This window comes from Wyeomyia smithii, chromosome 2 (assembly GCF_029784165.1).
Source record: "Wyeomyia smithii strain HCP4-BCI-WySm-NY-G18 chromosome 2, ASM2978416v1, whole genome shotgun sequence".
NCBI classification, from domain to species: Eukaryota; Metazoa; Arthropoda; class Insecta; order Diptera; family Culicidae; genus Wyeomyia; species Wyeomyia smithii.
This window is the reverse complement of record NC_073695.1, coordinates 83,154,429-83,181,392: the sequence shown is the minus strand read 5'-3', so window position 1 is coordinate 83,181,392 and position 26,964 is coordinate 83,154,429. Positions and strand designations below refer to the sequence as shown.

Here is a 26,964-nt window from a genome sequence, read left to right as displayed (position 1 = left end):
TAACCTCAAAAACAAATATAAGGCAAACGATCGAACAAAAGTTGCTGTTACAAAACTTGAGAACATGACAGCAACTTTTAGAAGTATTGTTGCTCCACCCACTAGATCTATTCAGTGAAGGTTAGGTTTTCAAATGCCGTTTACACGTTTCAACAACAAATCCAATCTCGCGAATCACGTTGTTGGTGTGAAGTGTTTTGAAGCAGCGATACTACTTTAGTTGTTGCTTGTATCTTCACAATTTCATCGTAGTAATTAAAAATGTTTCTTAAAATCTCGGAATTTCATTAGTGCAACAAATGATCACAATTTATTTTTTACTATATTGCAATTGTTGCTTGGGTTATTAATATGTAAATAGTCATATCGCTACTTTTAATGCTCGTGTTTTGTAAAATTTGGACCACTTTGATCTTCTGTGGTAAAACAAACGAAAACAAATACTGTTTAGAGCTATTTACAATAAGTGAGTTCTTGGTGTGCGGAAAACTCAATCTAGACATTGAGCTTGTTCTTCAAAATGCTCCTGTGGCTTGTACGATAACTGGACTCCATTCTAGAGTAAAAAGACTGACTTGCACTTGTGTCGTGAAGAGAGGAACTCTAGATGACTAAATCAATTGAACGTTGTTTGAATGAAACATACTTTCCAAAAGTAACTTTCGCAGTAAAGTATGTTCATCTTTCGAAGCAATTTACGTACGCCATCAGCAATTCACAGATTTTCTAAGTAGTTCTATTCTGCCGGTACCCGCATAACTGTCCCATACTGATTTTGGCCACTTTTGAGTTATCATCTGGAATCGACTTAATTGTTATCATATTTTCTGGAGAAAAATTAAAACTGATACTTTTGTATGGAAAAACATGGAAAAAATACCAAGTTGTTTTTGTCCCATATTGAAAGTACCCGCTTTACAGTCCCACTGCATAGTGGTACAAACTGCAAACATATAATTTTGCTCCAGATTAGTGTATATCGCATTATTTTAGGCATATAGAAGTATGTTATTCAATTAACTAGACTAATGTTTGTTTTCTGTAGTACAATCTACGTTGCCAATGATACTGCCGGTTGCTGGTTGAATTTATATGTGATGAGACAGAATATGCGAGTACTTTTGAAAGGTACCCGCATGTTTTGTCACATTTCGTCTTTTTTTTTAAGTTATATAACGTAAAACCAATTCCATCCATGGTTTTTTGTTCTCAATGATAAACTTGTGGTGCCACGAAACTGTTATGGTCATTGGTTTTGGATGTAATTGCTGGAAATTCGAAAATTCACGGATAATATTAAATCGCCGTTTTCTCAACATGTTGTTTTCTATTATGGGACAGTTATCCGGGTACAGTATTGTCGCTTCTCAACAAAATTTAGCGAATTAGCGATTAGCGTTTCGAAGGCCAAAATTTCAGCGACGCTAACAGTTTCGCTAACCAGCTCAAAAATTAGCGAAATCGCTAAACCGCTAACTGAATAGTAGCGTCGCTAATTAGCGATTAGCGGATTAGCGGAATGGTGCCCACCACTGCTTGTTATAATAAAAAGCACCCAATATTTAACAAACGGAAATTCGATAATTTTTACGCACATTAAACGATTACTTTGGCAAGGCATTTTATATCCACAAGACTTTATAGATTTGACGGTTTGACCCGAGCGTCAGTGACTTTTCTCAGGATGGATTGGTATGATCGAAAAATTTCTGCTACAAGTAGGGCTTCGGAGGATAGCGAAAAATATTCGATCGCGTAGATGCTCATCTTCCGTTTTCGTTTCATCAATCTTGCAGTTCTTCAAACTTGGGTTTGGTTTTGAGAATATTGAAACAAGCCTGCATTTTGAACGTTTTCGAATCAGTGTCTTCGAGCAACATTTTTCTGGCTTCTTATGGTCTCCTCTAGTCCCACTACAATTAAGGCGATTAACAAATAGCCAACATATTTGTCATCCTGGTGGCTGATGGTAGCAAACCAAGTAGTCGAACCTACGGTTATGGTCTTCCAGAATTCCCTCTTTTGCTGGTCGGTTTCCTTGAAGCCAAAAACGACAAACCTATTCATTTTTTTTCTTCAGAAAAGCCACAAATATGAATTGTGAATTGTAATAAAAAATATTTGTTTTATTTATTCCTCAACATTCGCAAAACACTCGGATCTATTTCTTGTTACAAAAAGTGACAAAAATAGACCAAAACGTATACCAGTTTCAAATTTCTTCAATCTAGATCTGGTATAAAATAAAATTTACACCACCGGTGCAACAATGAGTTTGAGTTTTCTTCCAAAATATAGAACAAAACAACGGACCACCGCTGAAGATGCCCTTACTAAGATTCATTAAAAATCTCCTCTCACATTTCAAAATTGTTAGATGATATATTATTATTCTAAGCTTTACCATAATAAACGTAAATAAGCTGTCTTCGTAATACAGCGAATATAGCTGTAGGCAAATGAAAAAAAATTGTCAAGCAAAAAACAAAAATGTAATTGTGGATTGCTACGATTTTTTGCTGGAACTTGTTAATAATTTTGTTTGGAATATCTTCTTATGTTTGCCAATTAATGAACCTTTGTAAGGGCTTCCATATTATTTTGAAAGTAAGATCCATATTATAGATTTGATTTAATCAGAGGTTAATAAAACAAAACCATTCATTATGATAACGTAAGTATTATTGGATTTGGTTTTTGAGGATATAGAGTTAATTATGACTTTGACGCATCACGAGAAATTCTTGGTGCTTCTTCAACAAGCACGTCAAGCGTGTCAAATACATGTTGTTTGCACAAAAAATACTACAGGCATAATATCGTCAAATATAAACGATATTCTTTCGAGTGTTGTTGAATGTTTCAAAAATTTATTTCCAGGGGAAACTGAAAATAAAAATACGTACAGTCGCTCAGCTAATTACAGAGTTCAGTGCCACGTCACCATTCCATACAACCCTAGGGCTGTATACCTTGTAGAATTTGTTTTTGCCTGAACATTTTTCACTGCCAAAATTTCCCTAGTCGTCACCTTGATAATTGTTCTATAATTTTTGATATTATTTTAATGTAATAAAAACATTTTTCAAAACTTATAAATGTATTTGAAACGGAAGCTAAAAATGCTCTACGGCCAAAAATCAGCAACAGAATTAATTGAATTACAATTACTGATAGCTGCTATTTTACCTCCAGAAGCTAAAAATAGTTGTTCGATTTGTTCGCACATTCATTTGGTTTACCGTGTCTAATAAACGTCACAGCTTTTCGACCGTGACTTTCAAGATAAATAGTTAATCCTCAAGCTGTTTTCGGAAACTTTCCGGCACACATCCAACGGTTTGTGATATTCAAATTGGACACTTGATAAATCAGGAAGAGGTTATTTATCTCTCAGCTTGCACCAAGAAATCCAGGTTCCCGATCCAAAAGTGAAACGCTTCTCCTGCATTTGCGTCAATCGAGCGCAAAGTTTTAGAAAACAACAACCGGTTTAAACTACCGTCTGCCAATAGTGGCAAAGGATGACCCGATAAGTGAAAGGTGGAACAAGATTTGTATTATTTGAGTTTTTTTCTAATTCCTACCAATCGAGTTCAAATTTTGAACATAAAATTATTATAGAAAGAAGTCGATTTTTCAGATAAGTCATATGAAAATACTTATCAACCCTATCCCGGCGGATGAAAATCATTTGTTACACTCATTGCTCATCAACTATATGCATCAATTGACACAAACTGTGTTGCATATTAAAGATCAATCTGTTCTCTAAACGTATTGAATAATTTCATCGTGCAAAATTCAAGTATCATTGATCGGCGTGCAGCCAAACTGAATTGAGCGCTGAAAACATTATTTCCAGTAACCGGCGTTCAAAGTTTGCCCATCCCGTATGATTTCTGCAAGTTACGATAGAGAATTTTCGTTATAATATCATTATTAACTCGTTTTTTTTTCATGGTAGATAGGTAGATTATTATTTTCACTTCCACTGGTGTTAAAAACTCACTTTTTTCAAAAATAACGCTTGGTTCGGTCTGGTCGCACGCCGTCCAATTATAAAACTTTAATCGAAATCTATTTGTAAGGTGTTGCACACCGTGAATGGATTAACTAACGAAGGTTTGAAAATTGATTCAAAAATTTCAATAGATATTGGCCATTAGATTTCGCTGTTACAGTCTTTGCATCCACGACATGCAAAATACATCTTCAAATATACCTTAATGAATGGCCAAAATATCTGAACACTTCACTTTACTCTAAACATCAAATAGAAAAAACACGAAAATTCATTATTTTCCGACTTTTCAGAGCAGGGTTCACGGTTAAATCAAAATAAAGCAAAATGTAAACTGTTGGTTATCCCACGTTAAAAATGGTCTACACCGAGAATTAATTGAATTACTGTACTCATAGCTGCTATTTTAGCTATAAATAGTTCAACGTGCTCTTTTGTTGTTCACACAACATCTATTTAATTCTGCGTTATTTAATAAACGTCACAGTTTTTCGACTATGACATTCATGATTAATTGCTCGAGCCGCAAAATGCATGCTGTTCTCGGGATCCTTCCTACACACTTCAAACGGTTTAAGTTATTTGAATTGGATACTTGAGAAATCAGGAAGAGATTAATTATCGCTTATATCGCGGAATCCAGGTTTTCGATCCAAAAATAAATCGCTTCTTCTGCATTTGCGTCAATCGAGCCCTAATTTTTGGAAACCAAAAACACAACCGGTTAATTCGCCGCCCGCCAAAAGTGACAACAAATGGCTTATGATGTGAAAAATGAAGCAAAATCTATTTTACCTAAGTTTTATGTTTTTCAAATTCACCACTTTATTTTTATCTGTATGTACCCCACAGCGACCAGTAGTTTTTGATCTTTTGTCCGGACGTTTTTGCTGTTCGCACAATTTTGTTTTTACCCTTTTGCAGTGTTGCTTATTGAGAAGTAACCTGCCCCGAGTTATAGTGCTTTTTGACTTCTCCTTTAGACTTAGTAACCTACTTCCATCCTTATCGACCTTATCATATCCTCCTGCAAGCTATCACAGCGTATAATGTGCTCTAGTCTATGATATTATTGAAGCTCTAGAACCGAGGGTTATTAAGTATTAACATAAAGTTATCATAGAAAGATGTCCATTTATTAGGCACGATATAATAAACATAAACAATAAAAAAATCTTTGATCATACTAACAAAGCAGTGGTACAGCAATTTCATTGACCTTAGTAAACTATCCCAGTCGAAAATGTAGTCTCGCTTCGTACCTCAAGAACATTCCTTTTATAATTTTATATAAAAAATATTGATGAATAGCACATTTGCATTGCAATCCACAAATTAACTTTATTGTTTCTTGATGTTTCCCTGGTTTTGGCGCTAAAATTTTAATAGATATTTTCACCAAAATTTACAAGAATGGGTAAAAATTGTAATCTTTCCAGGGCAAATATTTTGAGCTTCAGGGCAACATTTTTTCTGCTTTTGTTGAGCAGGAAAAAAGCACCGATGTAATTGAAAATATTGTAGCACTACACAAAATGAGAATTTTTCTGTGGATAAATTACCTACAGTTTCGTTTTAACAAACGGTAATTCGAGTCGATCATTGAATCACTTCTAGTAGATTTATTGAACCAATTGTTGTTTAATTGATTTAAAATAAAAATTTTAATTTGGATTTTGATTTTTATGTTTGTAATTTTTCAAACCAACTAATAATTATGTAATCGTTTTTTTATAATTAGGATTACTAAGTAGTCGGAAATGAGATATCGAGAAGTTCAAAATTGCACATCAAGGATCGACAATAGGATCATGGGCGCAACTACGGGGGGCTAGGGGGGGTTCATTGACTAAGAACTAGTACTGCACCCAGAATAGATTCTCAAACCTAGCCCTCTTACTTACCTTACCAATCAGATGAGAGTCGCAGTGGCTCGAGCTGTATCAAGAAGTTGTTCACAGGGTTGTCGTCCGACATCCTTACGAACCCACCCACCCACCATAAGCTATTGACCTTCGCCAGGTGTGGAATGGGATTTTCTCCAAGCAGCGCGTGCTCATGCACTGTCGCCATTATCCGTCGTCCGTCTGTATTCCACCGTAGATAGTCCGTAGCACCTTCCGTTCGAAAACTCCAAGAGCGTAAAGGCCCTCCGCCAGAAGCGTCATTGTATCGATTCCGTAGAGGATTACCGGTCGTATCAGGTACATCGTCAACTTTTTGGTTCGTCGCTCTAGACTCGACCGAAGTGGTCATGTCCGAAACAATATCCGAACCGCAACTAGTGCGTACGTTTGTATGTCTGAGAAGAACGGGCCGTCGATGAGAACATGGTCAATTTGATTTGTTGTACGTTGATAAGGTGATCTCCAGGTGGTTTTGTGGATGTCCTTTTGAGGAAAAAAGTACTTTGGACTGTCAGTCTGCGGGAAGCTGCGAAGTTGACGTATCGCTGGCCGTTGTCGCTCGTCACGGTGTGCAGTAGGGTGGGGCTTATTTTCAAAAATGTTCGCGGGACCTGTTTTCCCAGGCAAAAAGACCTCCTTGGGGTTCAATAAGCAACATATAAAAAATTGGTTGATTTTCATTAAGGTCTAGAGGTGGCGCAGAGGGCCTAAAGGTCAAATTTTAAACGAAAGCAATTTTAGAACAAAACATATGCCTATATGGGTAAACAGGTGATTTTGTGACCCTATAGGCGTAAATTTCGTCCGTTTTGCGTTAAATTCAACCATTTTTGAGATATTCGCAATTTCAGTGTACACTCTTGCAATCTCGGGGTATGTGATTATAAGGAAATGCACAATGTGTCTATATAAGTTAACACGTCATGTTCTCGAATATATTCTTGTAATAGACATCATTGTTCCTCCGAAAAGAGTGCAGAAGTGAAAGAAAAAGAATAGGAAAAGCGAAAATATGAAACGTCACAAACTAGAAATTTACTAGTTTCTTCAGATTAAATACAAGCAATACGCGCATTTGACTTTTCTTAGTTTTCCTTTTTCCATTCTCTTTCTTTCTCTTTTGCACTCTTTTCAGAGGAACAATGATGTCTATTGCGAGAATATATTCGAGAACATGACGTGTTAACTTATATAGGCACATTGTGCATTTCCTTATAATCACATACCCCGAGATTGCAAGAGTGTACACTGAAATTGCGAATATCTCAAAAATGGTTGAATTTAACGCAAAACGGACGAAATTTACGCCCATAGGGTCACAAAATCATCTGTCTACCTATATAGGCATATGTTTTGTTCTAAAATTGCTTTCGTTTAAAATTTGACCTTTAGGCCCTCTGCGCCACCTCTAGACCTTAATGAAAATCAACCAATTTTTTATATGTTGCTTATTGAACCCCAAGGAGGTCCTTTTGCCTGGGAAAACAGGTCCCGCGAACATTTTTGAAAATAAGCCCCACCCTAGTGTGCAGGCTGTGTGGCCGATCACCGGCTTATATATATATCTTCCCAACGATCTGAGCGTTCATGTCCGCGATGACGATCTTGATGGCTCTACGCGAGCAGCTATCGTAGAATTGCTCCAGCTGTGCGTAGAACTTTTTTGACGTAGGACTACGTCTAACCGCACTATATCGAGATACATTCCGCGAAAACTAAAACCAATATGTAACGTCGGAATGAAAGATTTCAAACGGTTATACTGATGTAACCACATGATGGATCACAATAGTCAATATGTCGTTGGATTGATAAAATGATGGACAATTTTGTGATTCTTCAATTTTCATTATCACTTCATTGTTTAACAGTGGAAATCGAATAAAAGTTTCAAGGTCGAATTTTCACGAACAATGTACCAATCATATGCGAGCACGCCTGGCACAGACTTCAAGAATAGACACCAACTGCCTGCTGAGATATCCTGTATAGCAGTGGCTAAAAAAAATTCGACAGAATCTCCCCGTCCCAATAGGTCAACTAATGTTAGCTTTCATGAGCCTAGACTATTTTGATGTCTTGAAGGAGAAGCTTTTTCGGAAAGTTCGTAACCACCTCCTCTGTCAGACAGTATTACGTTCTGCTGTTAATATATATGTTAGTGTTAATAAAACTGATGTTTTGAAAGAGAATATGTTGGCACAGGCAACAGTACTGCACCGAGCAATGTATGAACAGAGCGCTGGTTACTCGTCGTCTATCAGTGAAGAAAAACTCGATATTCATTTTTGTGCAGTCCAGCCAAGTGAAAACTACATTGCCGCTGTTGACGCACAGTGGGGCGTAAAACCAGAGATGCCAGACTTTTTTTTGGCAAGTCTGTATAATCCATAAAAATGTCTGTATAAGTCTGTATACCGCTGCAAAAAAAAGTTACCGATACATTGATACCTAATTATTTGTCGACCTGTCAGATTGATTTGTTTTATTGCTTGTTTTGATTGTTCTTTTTCGAGTCTATCATAGTTGGTCGATTAATCGATAACTAATTTATCTTTTAAATCTAAGTAACACATAGAAGTAAGAGTCTTTCCCGTGATAAAAATCGTCGTTCGTCGTAATGTAGCTAAACTGATACATGATGGCAGAAGTCTCGCGGTTATAAAAATAGTACCTTCAAGGTTTGGGACATTTTAAGCAATTCTTAAACGTTGGATATTGCTCCGAATAGAACAAACGGTCTTTTCACCAATATAACCTGCATGGCAATCGATCGAGACAATCAGCTGTTTGTTACTGGGGGCGAAACAGGCAGATTAGTGCCCACGGGGCCGATAAAAACCCCGATAGCCTGACTCGATTCCCGTTGTCATGATTTCACTCTCAAAAACGCAAGATTAATATGTTCAGTAAAGTGTTCAGTTCCTAGTTCACTTTCTCCAGCAACGGCTACAGTGACTTTTGGTTTTTGTGTTCGTTTTTTTGTGTATACTGGTAAAACCATTATGTAGAATATCAGATATCTGTGTAATATCTGTATTATACTAAATGTCTGTATAAAATCTGTAGGCTTATGCGTGTCTGTATCGCAACACAGAAAGTCTGTATAATACAGATTTGTCTGTATATCTGGCATCTCTGCGTAGAACACAATCGAATAGCCGTTTGAATTGTCTTCTTCTTCTTCTTCTTGTTTCGTATAGCAGCAAACATCAGAATTCAATATGATTTTCGGGTGTCGCAAAATACAACGCGTCGCCGGGGACAACAAAATGCGTTGTTTATTTTTTAACTCTACACTCTGCTTTTTCAGATTTTTTTGAATAACTAAATATAGAATATTGAAAAGACAATAGAAAACCAATATGCTCCGTACAGATCTTTGAATAGGTAGTGCTGTACTGATTATTTTACTAGCTAAATGAATTTAGTCCAATATGACAATACTAGTTGCATCCCGCGGTGGCGGCATAGAGGAAAACCAAATTCATTTCATCTTGATATTAGAGTTCCGACATTAGTACTTGTATTTTTCAATTGAAAATTTTTATTGAATTAGCATTTGCAAGAAAATATTACATTCCATAACCTTACTTGTAATTGAACAACGCTATGCAAACATTAATTGCTGAGGCTAATGTTGTGCATCACTCTAGCCCAGTTTATTGTCGAAGATAGCGGACATATAAGATTCAAATATGGTATCTTCGTTGTTCTTTGGTATCTTGAAACTGATCAAGTTTTTTCTGATTAATTGTATACTGATAAAATGTTTAAATTGACCTGAATTGAACGTTAACATGTTCATAAAATTCTATGTCAATTTCAAATTTTCTAAGAATATTCATTTTCTACTAAACAGTTTTACTTTTACTATTTAAACTAATAAACTACTTTTACTTCGTTATCGATATTTTCTCCACGAGCTTGTAACTGCAGGACAAAAATTATGTGACATCTTTGCCGCTTTGTGATCAGTGAGCCAACTTCAACAAGGCAAATAGATATAGAAGGAAGTTTAATTTCTACTAAATCGTACTCAATTAAATATTTTATAGAAGGTTGCCTTTTCGCGTAATAAAGAAAATTCGCTGTATTAGAATAAAAGGTATTCATCAATGGTCCAGAAACCTAATTTAAGGGGAAATTTGGGTCTAGAGTTCTATAACAATATTGTGGGGTGACCAAAATTTTCGATGCTATCAAGTATATAACTTTTTTATTTTTGTAGATAGAAAACCTTGTTCTACAATTTTATAGCTCTAGTTACTTTGTGAAAAAAAGTTTTTCTCTAAAACATTGCTATAGAGCTCTAGACCCAAATTTGGTTTCTGGACCATTGTGAATGTTAAAGAGATTTTTTTCTTTTAAGATAGAGTGCTGCAAAGAAATAATCAAAATACAGACCCCGTTCGATTTTGGCAACTCGCCAGAATTTCTTCTGTTGCCAAAATCGAACCATGCCAAAAATGAACGGTTCTTTTTTCATGACTTATTTGACATTTTAAGTGGTCAAAGACGATCTTAATAGTAGAAATGGCCACCAATGAACTAGTTTTAGTTCCCAGTCGTTTGAAGTGTCGCTTGATGAATTTGGGCTGACGACCTAGATACTTGATATTACCACCCGAACCAAAATACTTTCCTTTTGGAAGATGTTGAGCTTAAATTGGTTAAAATAAATCAAGCAAACTACAAAAGTAAAACGGGCTTAAATCAAACATAGCTTCAAAATAAACATATAAAATTATTGTAGTCCTACGTCAACTATGCGGTCGTGTCTTGGATACCACCCTCCTACTATTTTCTCTACATCGGGTCTCCCTTCGTGAGGGCAATGCACATTAAGGATAGTGTAGTTGTAGAACCGGCCTCAACAAACACAACCTGTCGCTGATCGCCTGCCACTTGATCGCACGACTCTCCATCCTGCCCAGCACTATAAATCCGCTCTCCAGCTCATTGGTTGTGCCGCCGCTCTGGTAGCACTGTGCCCTGCGACCACAAACCCGCCGTCCCTTCTCTCCTTTCCGGCAATTCAGGCATATCGTCAACTAAATGCGGGACTGTACAAAAACTACGTTATGCGAGTCCAAACAGACCTCCACAGAAATCCTAAAAGATTCTGGAGCTTCGTGAATTCGAAACGAAACCGCTCAGCCATCCCCTCGAGTGTTCTTCTCGACGAAACTATGGAATCATGTGAGATGTTTGCAAAATTTTTCGTTTCTGTTTTCGCCGATAATGTTGCTTCTGAGGCAGAAGCTGATACCACTTCTGCGAATGTTCCTGTCAATTTAGTGGATCTTTGTACATTCAAAATTAGTCCCGATATGATAATAGCCTCAAGTAAAAAATTGAAACGGTCGTGTTGCGCTGGTCCTGATGGTATACCAGCTAAGGTTTTCGCTCGCTGTGCTTCAGCCTTAGTAGAACCCCTATGTCGTATTTTTAATAGATCGTTTGAGCAAGCTAAGTTTCCGGCGATATGGAAGCAGTCGTATATGTTTCCTGTTTTAAAAAGTGGAGACCGTAAGAATGTGAGGAACTATCGTGGTATTACGAGTCTTTCTGCCGCATCCACTCGAATGCAAATTAGTGTATACTGATGATCTAAAATTATGTTTAGTATTCAATCTGTTGATGACTGCAAACATCTACAAGTGCTGTTGAATACGTGTGTTGATTGGTGTCGACGAAATAAGCTTGTCCTTAGTGTTTCTGAATGTCAAGTCAAGACCTTCCACCGAAAAAGCAGCCTAATAGTTTTCAGTTACCGAATCGATGGGGATGAACTTAAGAGAGTGTACCAAGTTAACGACCTTGGTGTCCTACTTGATGCTAAGCTCACTTTCAATCAGCATCGCTCGACTGTTATCTCGAAAGCTTGGGTTTATCACAAATATTGCTCGAGACTTCAGAAATTCTTACTGCTTAAAAACGCTTTATTGCTCATTGGTACGGCCTCTGATGGAGAATGTCTCTCTAATTTGATGCCCTCATCAGCTAGCGTGGAGTCTACGCATCGAACGTATCCAGAAAAGATTTCTACTATTTGCACTGAGGGATTTCCTTTGGCGGGATCCTGTGAATCTTCCACCGTATCCTGATCGCTGTCTACTCGGCCGCGATACACTAGAACGACGAAGAAGAATTTACCAAGCTGTATTCATCGCCAAAATAATTACAGAACAACGAAATTTACGCCCCTAGAACGTTGTCTCAATTGAAAATTCGGGCTTGGGCTTCCCAACGAACTCTTTGCTCTACTGGACTGCTGCAACGAAACTTTCATCGTACTATATTTGGGTGCAAAGCTCCTATGACTGCCTGTATCCGTACCCTTTCTGTTGTCGAAAATTTATTCGAATTTGGTAGACCATTATTTATGTTCAAACGAAGACTACATAATACCTCGCTTTTATAATTTTGACCGCATAACATTTAATCGGAATTTTGTCAGTTAAATTAAATTAAATAAATAAATAAATAAAACTCCTGGAGCTTTACGATGTCGAATTGGCGGAGTTCTAGCTGATCCTGCAGAATCCGGTTGGCACCCGGGGCGTTTATCGAACTACTGTTACATGAATCGAGCTTCTAATCGTCGTCTTTATTTTTTCGGCTAGGTCATTGTCGATTGTTCCGAACCCTTTTTAATTTTTGATTGTTCGTGGTATGTTTATTTTAGCATGCTGCTTTACTATGGCTGAGAGATCTAGGGCTGCGATGCCTAGTTGCGACGGAAGTTTTGAGTGTAGCCGGCGAGACACCGCATTTCATAGTTCAAACTTCCACTTCGGAGCAGTCGCTGTTCAAGCCGCCCCTATCCTGGGGAACACAGGCTCAGACAAACTGCTCTCCAAGGAGGACAACTATTTCTATTCTTTCAGCACACGACCAAGTTCCCACCAGTTCACCGATCTTCTCTTGGTTGCTCGTATTCCAGTCGGTACCACGTGGAGGTAGGGACATGGACCACACTGGGGTCTATTTTATGTCAACTAGTATGGGTGTACTGCTGGTATGCACTGCCCTGCCGTTTACCAAACCTAGCTATCCTCGATATCGAATCAGTGTTGCTGAAAGAGGCTGGCGTTGACGTTGTGGGCAAGATATTCAATACATTCTCAGAGATACAATCCCGATTGAAGTGATTTTTTCTACTGTTACGACACTATTTATGCGTTATGAAATAAGCACATTTCAACTCTTTTTTTATTTTTTTTTTGTAAGTGAAATGTATGAAAACTAGCCCCCCTAGAAATTTTCCTTAGTTGCGCCCATGAATAAGATAATATTCTCATACTAATTTAATAATTGATTTATGAGCGATAAATATTAAAAAATAATTTGAAACTCGGAACTAGGAACGTCTTAATAACATAAGTGAGTCTATGGAACTGATGGGTAGCAACCAATTCAACTATTTACCTGCGAACATCAACCAATTTCTACAACTTGCTGCGAAAATCTTACTTGAGTATTTTATCATGAGACTGTATTTCACGGCAGAAAAAATCGAACTGGTGACCATTTTTTCTGAAGCAACATTTTGGGGTGCTTCAGCTCTGAATGTCACACCATTTGCGTCAATTGGATGAGCAAACAAAAAAGGGGAACAAAGGGGGGCAGCGAAAATTAATCGTCTACAGCAGCACCAAAAGCTGAAAAAGAGAGAGAGAGTCTGCATTTACGTCAATGGAACCAAAACTGACGAAAACTCAAAATTCAACCGTTTTTTTTTCTGCGCCCACCACCCGAAACTCAGGGTGATAAGCAAAAGTAGAAACAAGATGAAATTCGGGATGATGCTGTTAAGCTTTTTGATTTTTTGTATCATCAATAATTTGTTATTGTTTTTGTGCTAATTGTTCTGATCACAGATTATATCAAAAATATTTCACAGTAATCCAAAAAAATGTCAGACATTTCGTTGAAAAGAAAATCGTACAAAAAGAAAATAAATTTTAATGCTAACTCGAACTCTATGCCATTACTATCATAAATGCGAGAAAAAATCTACTTATCATTTAAATCCAGTTTTTTTCTGTAGAACAGTATATTCCAAACCAAATAATTAGCTAATGATTGATTTATAAAATACTTGTGTACCGTAAACTGGGCAGACTTTGATCACATTTTTGAATATTTCTTAAATATTTCAAGCATTTACTGAATACCAAATCGTTTGATATTTTCAAAATGAGTTTTGGCATGCATTGAGCAAGATCCAGTCACTACTTCAAAAGTTTAGCAACAGTTCTGCTGTTTATCAAGGTGCTCTAAAATTTTCACATTAATCATCATTCCGGGGTGACTTTGGTCGCTTCATTGTTTTGATGAATTTGAAGTGAGACTTTGCTGCTCTAACAAATTTGAACAATTTGAAACGACTTGAATGAGTTTATAAATATGAAAACCAATTCAGGGGCTATTCACACTCTACGTCAACAGTCTATATTAGCGAATGTCCAAGATTCATACAAAACTTTAGAATATACATGAACGACTGTTCACTAGGCTGTCCCAAAAAAATCGATGTTCAAAAAGTCAGGGTGCTCAGCCCAAAATTGAAAAATAATGTTATTTATAGCATTTTTGTAGAACATTTCAACTTTCTAAAAAAACGTTTTCAGATTGCCCAAACGTGATTTATGAAAAAATGACTTTTTCAAGCTACACAACCACTCTTCTGCTCTTTTTTCAAATCTGTTCGATTCCTAAATTTTTCCATATATTTTTTTATTTTTGTGGGGTTGTTTTTGAATATGTTGCATGGTTTGGTTCAGCATCGCATTCAGTAATTTGACTCACAGCACCCATTGAACATCACAAAAAAGTGAATTTTTCTCATAATTTGCAGATAAAACCCTTCAAAACACATATAAAACATTTTGACTTTTTTTGACGAAGAACTGAAATTTTTACTGCAAAGCGGGATTCAAGACGAAAATTTACATTAAAAAAGGTCCTTGATATCTTATCAGGGGGCTGATCTCTTATATATTACGAGCAACATTGAGTTTTCTAATAGAATGCACTAAAAATCACAAATTCCGTTCTAACTATTTTCGTAAATTTTTCCAAATTTTTAAAACTTCTACTAAGTTATCAGCCATCCAAAAATGCATTTGTTTTCTGAACATTGTTATTTTTTTATCTCTAAAAATAAAACAGTTATTTACCATATTTGTCAAAATGCATAGTTTTCCATCACATAGTAAAATGCCAATATCTCAGCTCCCCGATAAGATATCAAGTATCTTTTTGCATGTAAACTTTCGTCGTAAATCCCGCTTTGCAATGAAAATTTCAGTTCTTGATGAAAAATTTTTTTATTTGTGTTTTGTAAGGTTTTATCTAAAAATTAAATTAAATTAAATCAAAATTCTGAATGCAATGCTGAACTGAACCATGCAAAATATTCAAAAAAAGCCCCAAAAAAATAAAAAAATATATGGGAAAATTTAGGAATCGAACAGAATTGAAAAAAGTGCAAAAGGGTGGGTTTTTAGCTTAAGAAAGTCATTTTTTCATAAATCACGTTTGGGCAACCTGAAAACAATTTTTCAGAAAATCGAAATGTTTTACAAAAATGCTATAATTAATATTATCTTTCAATGTAGGGCTGAGCACCTTGACTTTTTCAACATCGATTTTTTGGGACACCCTACTGTTCACGAAAAGGAAAGGGAATCTTAAATCACCAAAAACTAGTCCACGTGGAATATGGCTTATCTAATAGAAAACATGTGTACACTATTGAGATTATTGAGACTCAACATAACCTTTGAGGAATAAATTAGAAAAACAATAATGAAAATCGTAGTATTACTATTTTTTATCTCAAAGACTAATCTGGGCACAAAGAAAACAAACTTCACGTATCGCAGCTTGTTGTTTTGTTTTCGCTTAAACCGATTGTTTGTATACTAAAAAAAACGCTCAAAATCTACTTTATTTTTAAATTAGTATTTTAGCATGAAAACACTCTTTTAATACCAGGAAATGCATGGATAGTAGCAATGAATACATATCTAAACATAATCAGTGAAGATTACGACAAATATCAAGCTCTTCGTTCGCTTTTTATCACAAATTCAAAAAAGAGGTAGAGTGATCAAAGTCACCCCGCTGATCAAAGTCACTCCAGTTTACGGTAATAATCGAAACTCTTTTTACTCTAAACTCTTCCTGAAAAGTTGATAAGAATTGACTTCTAGAGAATTGACTGAACTTTCATTAGAAAATATTGAAAAATTTAAATTTCTGCCCGGAAAACAAAAATAGTTTTAAAAACAGAAAAAAAAAATAAAAAAAAAATAAAATAAAACGGCTATCTCAGATTTCAAAATCATTCTGAACAAACCAAAGTAGACGCTCCTAGAAAAAATCACAGGAGGGGTGTGTGCAAAGCCACGACCGCAAGGTTGAAGTAGAATACTTTTAAGCCTGTATCAGACTAGCCGTTGCAGCGGTTGACCGCTACCGATCCGTTCTTTTTCGACCAATCAGAGCACAGCGGTCGACCGTAGCTTGTTGCTGTTGGAAAAAATAGAATCATTTCTATTTTTGCCGCCAACCGTTCCCAACGGTTGGCGACTGCTGTCATTGTCATGGCGAAAGCAAACGTGCCTCTTCACACCTACACAAATTCACATTTAGAGACTTGTCAAATAAAAATGTGTGCTTCTCCTTTTGGCACACAAGACAGCCAGTCATAACATTGATAGCAAGGGCAACGCTGGTTGGCGATGTCAAATTTCGACCAACGCACACTGGCAAAAATGAACCCAAATTCCCACTAATTAAAAGCCGCTGGGCTGGATACCTTAAATATAGCATTTCTTATGTAAAATTGGTCAATAAATTGATAGGTGATATTTTCATTATGTGCAGGGCACGGGAAAGGGTCTATATTTCCAAAAATACGCAAAAATAGGGTGAAAAGAGGCGAAAAAGACCATGAGGCGTGGTGATCAACCACAGGGCAAGTAATTTGTTTGATTTGGAGGCAGCCACATGCGCAACCCGCTGCTATTGTCTGTTACTGCTGAGTGCTGATATCTGCTGCTACTGCTGTCAACGTTGTGGACGGTCCATCCAGCTCACCTTCCGACTAATGAATGTAGCTAGTTTTCCCAGAAACACTTTTATAGCCGAAGGGTGCTACGTAATAGGCCACGCCTTTCAGTTCAGTTTTTCCATTCTCTAATGTTCTTTAGACGAATTATTCCACAATTCGCATATGATTATTGTATTCAGCGAATAAACACCGATGGTGCTCTCACACACGCAACGGTTTTAACCCGTATCTTATTGCGGTTTGTAACATCAAGCGATTTCGTTTGCTCGCTGTTGCGTGTTGCATCATGTTGCAACTTGGCAGCTGGGAGACGACGAATTTCTGTTCATGCTGATTGATTGAATCGACTTCATATTAGTTCTGCATAGTCGAACTAACTGTCTTTGTAAATGCGTTTTAACAGGGCAGTTTTTTATTCAAAGTCGGTTATGCTGATCGCAGCGTTTGCACTGCCCCTACATTTTAGGGGTTTACTAAATAAAGTAAAAATAAGACAACTACAACTGAATTTGATTGCATCCCGCACAGGATGTCTGCTTGTGTTGATGCCAGAAAATTATTAACCTTCAATTATTTGTTTATATGCCTTGAAAAAGGCATTTTGCGGTTCAGAATCGGTTGCTGATCGCAACCTTTGAGCTGCCCTAACAGTGGGGGAATTAAGATACACGGACAACTTGCACTGTGGAAGCTATTTCACATAAAATTAGACATACATACATAAATTAGACGGGTGCGACAGATTTAAATTGCTAGGATCCAACACAGAATTCTTGCTTGCGTTGTCAAAAATTATTAAATTTCAATGACTTGTTTATTTGCCTTGAAAAAAGCATTTTGATTTTCAAAATTGGATTTCCTGATGGCAATCTTCATGCTGCCCCAACACGAGGGGAATAATGGCAGTCTGGCGACACACGCTGAGAAAAACCGCGCTGCTCCTGAGATGTGGTGACCCGCCACAGGGCTAGTGCTGCTACTAAGGAAGGACGACTGCTGTTGTCGCTGTCTAAAACGATTATGAGCGGCTTCGGCTGAAACAGGCTCTTATATAAGCCAAACAGTATGTTTCAATCCCAAGGTATATGATCCTGTCGACCGTGCTTGGGAAGCAATCATATAACGACCAATCAGAGGTCGAATTTTTCGTTTTGACAAGGCTTGACTATTTTCAATAGTACAATAATGTGAATAATAAAATTACAATTATTTTCCTTTGGGAAGAATCTTAGAAGATTTTCCAATCTATTGCTGCAAGAACGAAGGAAATCCATCGAATACTAACCGATTTATTAGCATTTGAAATTGGACATATTTTTCACTTTTTTCGGTTTTAGATTTTCATTTCACATCCCTATGTAGCCGAACTTCCTGAGAGAAGTATTCTACTTCAAAAGGTTTTTTTTAACAAAAACTTTTTTATGTTTAACGGGAAGATAGCGGGTTCGAGTCCCGTCTGGACGATGATTTTTTTTTTCTAGATTTAAATCACACCTTTTGTTCTCGTATATTTTTCGCGTATTTTCAAATCACTTGGCATGGAAACGATCACGACAATGTGTTAACGCTTTTAAAATTAACATCTATGATTTTTTCATAAAAACAAATCATGTTGTCGTGAATACGGCCCTTTGGTAACGAACGATTCGTTTAGATAAACAAAACATACTGCAACACCTATTAAAGTTCATTCGCCCTGTCAGTAAAATCACAAATAAAACAAGTTTGTAGCCGGTCACTGAGTCTAGTGTCGCACACCTACAATTGTTTCTCATTTTAAAGAGCCCGCATAGCGGCGCAGACAGGTTTGAGGGCAGGTTGAATAATCTTAGATTATTGTTTTGGCCCTTTTGATATATTCCTCTAATTAAGACGGAGCCCGAATGAAGTCCGATTGCAAGTTTAAAACCAGACCGGAAGAAGTCTGTGACCTTAGATCAGTATAGGGAGTATCCTAAATCTATAGCTTGTAATCAGCTTAAGCTCAATTTATTTACTTGATCTTAAGTTTTTTTAATTTTTAACAATTACTCATTGAAATTCGGAGTATAATTCATGATGACCGAATCAAAAGACTGAATAAATTCTTTGGATATCATAAACCACCACATTATTGATTTGTTCCAATCACGAAGAAGCTTCAATTCGACCATGTAAACTTGCAGAATTTATCTCTACGCATTCCGTTATAACATAAAGGTATAGCTTCTTCTCAGCACCGCAATGACGTCAAACAGGGACACCTTTCAAACACTTAACGCGCATCTTTGGAAAATACAAAACCAAAACCGGTCCGAAATGTAAGACTTGTTCGGGTGGATCTCTCATTCATTTCAAGGGACCGGTAGTCGATTGTGCTACGCATTCTTGTCTTCCCTTTCCTTCCTGTGTAGTGGCATATCCGGAGAAAAGTGCAATTGCGACTTTGATTCGTTTGGTCGTACCAAATGACAGTGCCTTCTGTGGCAGACGAGTATAAAAGCCCATCCTAGGGACCATCGATTACAGTTCGCTTCCCACCGCCCAAGCAAACATAAAGGTTTTAGTTTCACAACAAGAATCGAATCTCTCGGCAAAATGTTCAAGGTGTGGAACAAGTATTATTAAAAATAGAAATATCTATTAACCGTTTATTCTCTTTCAGGTGATCGTATGCGTATTTGCAATACTGGCCATTGCCAGCGCGTTCCCATCGGATATTACCCATCCCGAAGGAGGACGTGGTAACTTTGGCCCAGCTCCTGCAGGAGCTCATGGTAACTTTGGACCAGCTCCTACAGGTGCTCGTGGTAATTTCGGCCCAAATCCTGCAGGAGCACGTGGTAACTTCGGCCCAGCTCCTGCTGGAGTTCCACCAGCACGATCGCCAGTTCATTCCCAGGCTGGACCGGACGATCTGGCCGCTGCCGATGGTGAGGGCGACAAGGAAGGTTTGGAAAAGTCGGAAACGTTTGGTTTTGGATACTATCCAAGATACTACCATTATGGATACTCGCCGTACTACTATTACTATCCACGCTACTATAGCACTTACTGGTGGTGAATGGTTAATAGTTACTTAGGTGTTTGCTAACTGCAATACCAGTTTAATAATGAACTGATTTAGATTTGTAAATAAAATTATTTATTTAAAATAAATGCTTGAAAAGGTAACGATTTTTTGTACCATCAGCATCAGTAACAACAACTTGGCGGAAAAGTATAAAGAAGCTTTTTTGCAGTGCGAATATTGTTATTTGGCATCTTCCTGCTGGCTCGTACGGTTGTGTATGACCTTCATAGAAAATACCATGTGCTATCCTGTGTACTGAAGGACTCTATCACGAATATTGAGCGTTAACGAATGTGAATCTCGATGCTGGCCTAACAAGCCAGTCGTCTTATGTATACCAAAGTATTGGAAAGTAGTTTAAAATCTAAAAAATAAAAAGCAAACAAACATTAGGTGCTATATGCAAAAACTCGTATAGCTCGATATCACCGATTATAAGATTTTTTTTTCAAATTAAAGACTACAATCAGCAATCTAAATGAGCGATTCGAACAAAAACTTCGAAAAAAAAAGAAATATTCAGCTTTGGTTTTTGGTTTTAGAACACCTGAAACCACAAATGCATTGAAGAAGACAATATGGATATTCATGTCGAGCTCGTTAGGGTGCCAATACTTGTATGGGAAAAAGCAACCACAAAATTAAAAAATAAACTATAGAAATTGTTCACCTGAAAAACACCCTATACAAAATTTCAGCCCAATCGGACCACAAATGGGGTTTCGCAAAGCCATTGAAATTCGGCTTTTAGAAATCCGTAAAAAATCAACCAGGGATTTAGTTTTGTTCAGATGATAACAGATCTCAACGCAAACTAGTATTAAAATTGTTTTTTCGTGAACCACAATTTCATATAGCCCCCTACCCTAGGGTGAATTCTTGGATTTATTAAGGCCAAACATGAATCGCTTTGCGTTACTCCATTTTGGTCCGATTGACCAGAAATTTTGCACACGGTGTTTTTTCGGGCAGGTGAACATTTTGTATAGGGTTTCTCAAAATAACCATTTTGGTTGGCATCCTAGAGCTCGTATACAGGCTCGAGCCCAGCCGTAAAACTACTTAGTTCCAACGACGGAACATACACAGTTTATGGCTGGGTGTTTGTATAGTTGTATAGGAGCTCGACGTGAAAATATATCGCAGACGACGAGTAAGTAAAATTTAACGGAAACTTTTCGTTTTACGTTCAATATTTGATTTTTTTCAATTTCAGCTTTTTTTAAATTAGATTCCTTTCAACTGCCTAGAAAAATCAAATTCCAATGATGCAATATGATTTCAACAGTAATTCAAATCATAAGGCTCCCGATGACTAACTTGCGGATGCATTCAGCATCTGTTTTCGAGATATTTCAAAATTAAGTTCATCAAAATTGAGCTTTCAATGAAAATATGCCTTTTTGCAGGTTATTAAGAGTTTTCCAGCAACAAGTAAAAATTCATCAAAATGTATGATCAATATAACACATTTCGTTCTTTGACAGCAACAAGATTAGAATAATAATTCAGAAGTTATCTTCGTCCCTTGAATAATTCAAACCATGGAAATAAATATCCGTTAATGTAAACATACCCGTTATTTGTTAATTCAAAACATATTGCATAATTAGGATTTGATTATTCTTCAAAATACTACAAGGTATACAGCCCTAGGGTTGTATGAAATGGTGACGTGGGACTAAACACTGTAAATAGGAGGATTTTTAGTTACAAAGGTTACAAAATCTGCAGACAGCAACAATTCGTTTATTCTGTGGTTTAAGTATTTTTTTTTATACGCAGCCTTCCCATAAATTTTCTTTTTAGAAATACATTGAGCAACACTCGAAAGAGCTTCGATTACACTTAACGATATTGTGTATAGTTTTTTTTTTGTGCGAACAACATTTATTCAACAAGGCACAAGTGTGTCGTTGTTATTGTAGAAGCACCAAGAATTTCTCGCAATGCGTCTGAATCAGAATTAACTCTATTTCCTCATAAACCAAATGCAACAATACCTACGTTATCATAATACATGATGTTGTCTTATTTAACTCTAAATTTAATTAAATACAAAAAAAATCTTATGACCATTGCAAAAATGCTCAATTCTTGTTGAGTAGTTTTTTTTTTCTAAGGTTACCATATTCATGAGATAAATTAGATAAATGTCGTGTACCACTGCAATAATAGACGACGAGAGATCAGCGGCGCTCTGCTCCACATAATATGTATATTATACTGTACGGTATTGTTGCTTTTATCGGCATGTTTTCTTTCAAGACATCAGTTTTTATTATGCTCTGACAGCAGGTTTAGAGATTGTTCAAGTAAAAGGCTTGTTTCAAAACTTTTCGAAAGATCTTTACCTTCGAGACTTCAAATTAGTCTTAGTTTATGGAAGCAAACTTAAATTGACCTGTTGGGACGGGAAAACTCTGTCCATTTTTTTTTAATATTGAAACTGAAAATATCACGGAATGGTTGGTGTCCATTCACATCATCTGTGCTAGGAATGCTCGCGTGTGATTGGTTCATTGTTCGCGTAAATTTTCATGTAACTTTTCATCAATTTTCATCGTTGAGCAGTGAAATAATAATTATGACTAGCGTATTATAAAATTGTTACACGTTTTACCTCTCCAACAATATATTGGTTATTATAATCCATCATGTGGTTATGCTGTTATTATCGTTTGAAATCTGACGCAAAATTTGCCAGTTTCATTTATCCAATTTTACATAATGCATCCCAGTATAGAAAACAAAGACGTAGTCCCACGTCAGAATTGAAATTAAAAATATATTTAAAACTAAACTTCTAAGTAAAAATATATTTTGAACATATTTCTCTATGCTTCATTTTTCACCAAAAGTTTAAGCTTAATGTCTGATGTTGACTAAAAATAAATTTGAGGGGAAATTTAATTTTTTTTTGTATCAATAAACAAACTAGTGTTGATTTTAAACTTTCAAAACCACGCAATAACCTGATAACAGATGCATTTGTTAAGTTAACAATCCAAATTTTTCAAAATCAATGGAATACAAAAGTCCAAAAAAATATCGAAATTGATTTTTTTGTAAAACTCAATTTTTACTAAAAAGTTATCATTCATTTCTCCATCCTGGATCTTTTATCAAAAAAAAAAAAACAAAATAGTAGGAGGGTGGTATTTAAGACACGACCGCATGACGTTGACTACCGTATTCATATAATCCATTAAAACAAATTGTAGAGGGAATTGCAACGCTTCTTTTACAAAACTTCGAGGGACCAAAAGGTGCCAGTTGCCGATTATTCTTGTTTACTGGTTAGTCCGTCCAGAATTCCAGCCATTTTAGTGTTTTGCCGTAGCCATGTACTACTAACAGCCACCAGCATTACGGGTGAAACCGACACGAGATGACCGGTACTATTTTGTCTTTCCTCCTTTCAGCTGCTAAAATCTAACGTTCGTATGTAACCGGTACGGTTTAGTAATGAAACTGATGGGGTGAAATGTTCGAACGGTACCTTTTATACCAAGGCTTCGTCAGTTAGTTAGAAAGAAGGAGGGGCTAAGTAGAAAATAGAATGACAAGGAACTTAAATAAGCATCGGAAACAAAAAGTGACAACAACAATAACAACAAAGTCAGATCGATTGTATCCGTTAGTGTCGACTGTGCTTGGAAAGAGAGGTAGTGATTGGCTGCGCGGTATGATTTAGACAATCGATATTAATTACCAATTTTTCAATAGTGTATTTCAAACAATAGTTTGTTTTTGTTACATAAATTGAACCGTAAAAGAATTTTTGATTGATTGATGCCAAAACCTCGAAACCTGATTATAAATGAAAAATAAGCGCTCAAAACCTGACCACTTTTCCCTGGTTTCCCCTGGTTGAATTACTAGATTTACACATTCAGGCGTCTAACTTCGATATAGACGTTAGTCAACGTCAAAATACTGAATGTGCGATAGTTGAAGCAAAATCCATACAAAAATTTACATTTGAAATTGCCGCTTGCAGTGCTGTGGTCGATTCAGTTTCAAGTAAATCATCATCTTGTTACTGTAATCGGATACTGCATGCTAGCTTTTATACATGACTACTTGTAGTGTAGTTATACTTCCGGCGGGCGTGTCATTGTTTACTCGAGCGAGTAAAACAACAATAAAACATCATTTACAAACTCGGAGTAGCAACCGCGGGCGGTCAATCATGCTCATGCTCATGCTCAATATAACATCGTTTACAAACTTAAATCATTTATATATTTTAGTGTCGGCTGTGCTGGGGAAAAAAGGATTGCACGGGTCGATTTAGACAATGCATGTTATTTACCGAACTTGGCATCGACCATCACAGATTTCGCTCAGAGTTGCGGGAATTATTCATCTAGGTTCCGCTCTGTTGGACCCCCCCCTCCCGCATAATCAATAACCATAAACGGATGATAATCCAAATGGTTTAACGATAGCCCATACAGTTGTGATAATACCCCGAACTAGTTGTTAGGTACGTTTTATGGTTATTGATTATGCGGGCTCTTTATTGCAAAAGAATTCCCTTTTGGGTCAAAACCTCTTTGCTCTTTTTTTTACATTTCATAGGCGGAAGACGTCCGAAAAATACTGGTAGGTGATTTTTTTAAGAAATAAGCCAAGAAATCCAAAAAAACATTATCTTTGACCGGAAGTGTTGTCAGATAGATTATTTTTGTATTCAAAAAGTAAATTTGCGTTTTCGACAAATGCAGCCACTTTTATTTTTGATTCGATAGTTTCATCGTGTTCCTCGGCAAATTTTATCCGAGAAAAACTTATCACTTCAAAGTAATATGAGTCAATATCGAGTTAAACCATTTTTACGAAAATAATTTAAATTTACTAATTAATTTTTCTTGCAATTTGTAGATGCAAGACGTCAAAAAATACTAGTAGGTGATTTTTTAAGAGAATAAACCAAGAAATCCAAAAACAAAAATTATTTTGGACCAGAAGTGCTGCCAGATGAATAATTTTTGTATTTAAAAACTAAACTTGCATTTTTTGGTAAATACAACTGATTTTATTTTAAATTTCATAGTTTCATCGTGTTCCGCGAAAAATTTTACTTACGAAACACTTATAACTCCGTAGTAATATGAGCCAAAACGGCCCTCAAACTCTTGAATTTTGTTCAATGTCGACAATTTCAATGAAGCGAACGAAAACTCTGATTACCTAGCTGTCCCACGAATATATGATTAACCGTTCAACACGGAAATTTTTTGAGTAAACTTCAATCGAAAAAAATCAACGAAAACTGCTAAAGAAAATCCCTTGCAAAACAGATGCAAATTGCTTAAAATAGTTTCGGGGTGATTGAAATAGTGTCCCTCGATGGGGAACTTTAATTGATTATTGTTGAAGTTTGCTAAATCAGTTTTACAATCTGAAAACGAGTGCTGACAGAGAGAAAAAAAGTAAGCAAATTTATGTACTAATTTTTGTATTTCTACGTAAACATTTCGAGCATTTCGTCTCAATACACCGACGGCTCCATGAGTTATCTACCCTATTCAAAACATATTGCATCATTAAAATTTGATCATTCTTTGAAAAAAATTGAAATTGAAAATAGGGTAGGGAACGGCTTAAGCAGTAGCGCCTGATTTAAGCAGTCGAAGAAAACAGGCCTCAAACTCCTGCATTTTGATCAATATCGACAATTTCAATGATCTTACGAAAATAAGAAATACCGTTAATCACAAAGAAATCGTGAACAATTTCAAATGAAATAAATCGACCTATATTGCAGCTATCCAGGAGCCACTTCGGGTGCTGCAAAAAAACGCCTGCAAAACAGATGGAAACTGCTTAAAATAGGTTCGGGGTGATTGGAATAGTGTCCCTCGATTGGTACCTTTGATTGATGATTATTAGAGTTTGCTAACTTAGTTATACAATCTGGAAACAATTTCTGACAGAGAAAACGATAGCGAACAGATTGATATACTACTGTTTGAGTTTCACCCAACGCATTTCGAGTATTTCGCCTGAATACACAGGCGGTTCCTAAAACTGCTTAGAATATGTTCCCTACCCTATATTTAAAACTTAACTTTTAGGTAATAAAATATCATGCATTTCTCTATGCTTTTAAGACAAATTCATCTGGGAAGTTAACAATTATGAGCTTTTTGATTGATATCCAAATCTTTCAAAATCATCCAAAAATATATTGAAATTGATTTTTTTTTGTAAAACTCAATTTTTATTGAAAACCCAAATTAATCCACCTAGCAGTGAGACCCAGCCTTTCTCATTCGAAGTAAGCAAATTTATATACTTATTTTTGTATTTCTTCTTACACATTTCGAGCATTTCGTCTCAATACACCGACGGCTCCATGAGTTCTCTACCCTACGATCCGTATTCTTGTGTTCTTTTCCTTTACTAGTGTAACTTCTCAAAATTGCCATGACTTCTTATCATTACATCATTACAGAATATTTCAATAAAAAAACTAGAGAACAAAATGATAAAACAAGTGACATTTGAAGCTTGGATATCACTACTGAGGCATCCCATAAAAAATGAATGAAAAAAATATTTTTTTCTAGCATGTCATTACCGATTTTACTAAAACTTTGTACACTTTGTACTTTGTACTTTTTGTGTTGTGTCTTCGGCAAATGTACGGAAAATAATTGTGGCTTTCAAAAAAAAAAAAAAAAAAACACTGTTAAACGAAAATTTGAAAATAAAAAATATGTTCGAACAAGCATCAATATTCAGCTTATAATGTGAAATTTTTGGTTGCTGTGAAGTTTTGCGGAGTAACTTGGACTGCCTCTGAGTAGTTCACAACCAAACATACAAAACGTATACAAATCACCCGATCATATTCGAAGCAAACAAATTGAAAATAGAT

General features: G+C 36.3%; 1 protein-coding gene and 1 long non-coding RNA gene across 2 annotated transcripts in view; one reads left to right on the top strand and one right to left on the bottom strand.

Annotated features, from left to right (window-relative positions):
- LOC129724062 (uncharacterized) overlaps window positions 1–13,441 on the bottom strand; it is a 64,158-nt gene extending 50,717 nt beyond the window's left edge. Inside the window, exon 1 of the long non-coding RNA XR_008727868.1 lies at window positions 13,366–13,441. This is a non-coding gene — a long non-coding RNA (uncharacterized LOC129724062). The remainder of the gene's footprint in view (window positions 1–13,365) is intronic.
- A 6,055-nt stretch (window positions 13,442–19,496) lies between these two features.
- LOC129723974 (translation initiation factor IF-2-like) lies at window positions 19,497–20,173 on the top strand. Its single transcript, XM_055678500.1, has 2 exons — window positions 19,497–19,606; window positions 19,665–20,173. The coding sequence occupies exons 1-2, from the start codon at window positions 19,598–19,600 to the stop codon at window positions 20,061–20,063; spliced, it is 408 nt and encodes a 135-aa protein (XP_055534475.1). The 5' UTR covers window positions 19,497–19,597; the 3' UTR covers window positions 20,064–20,173.
- Window positions 20,174–26,964: the final 6,791 nt, after the last annotated feature.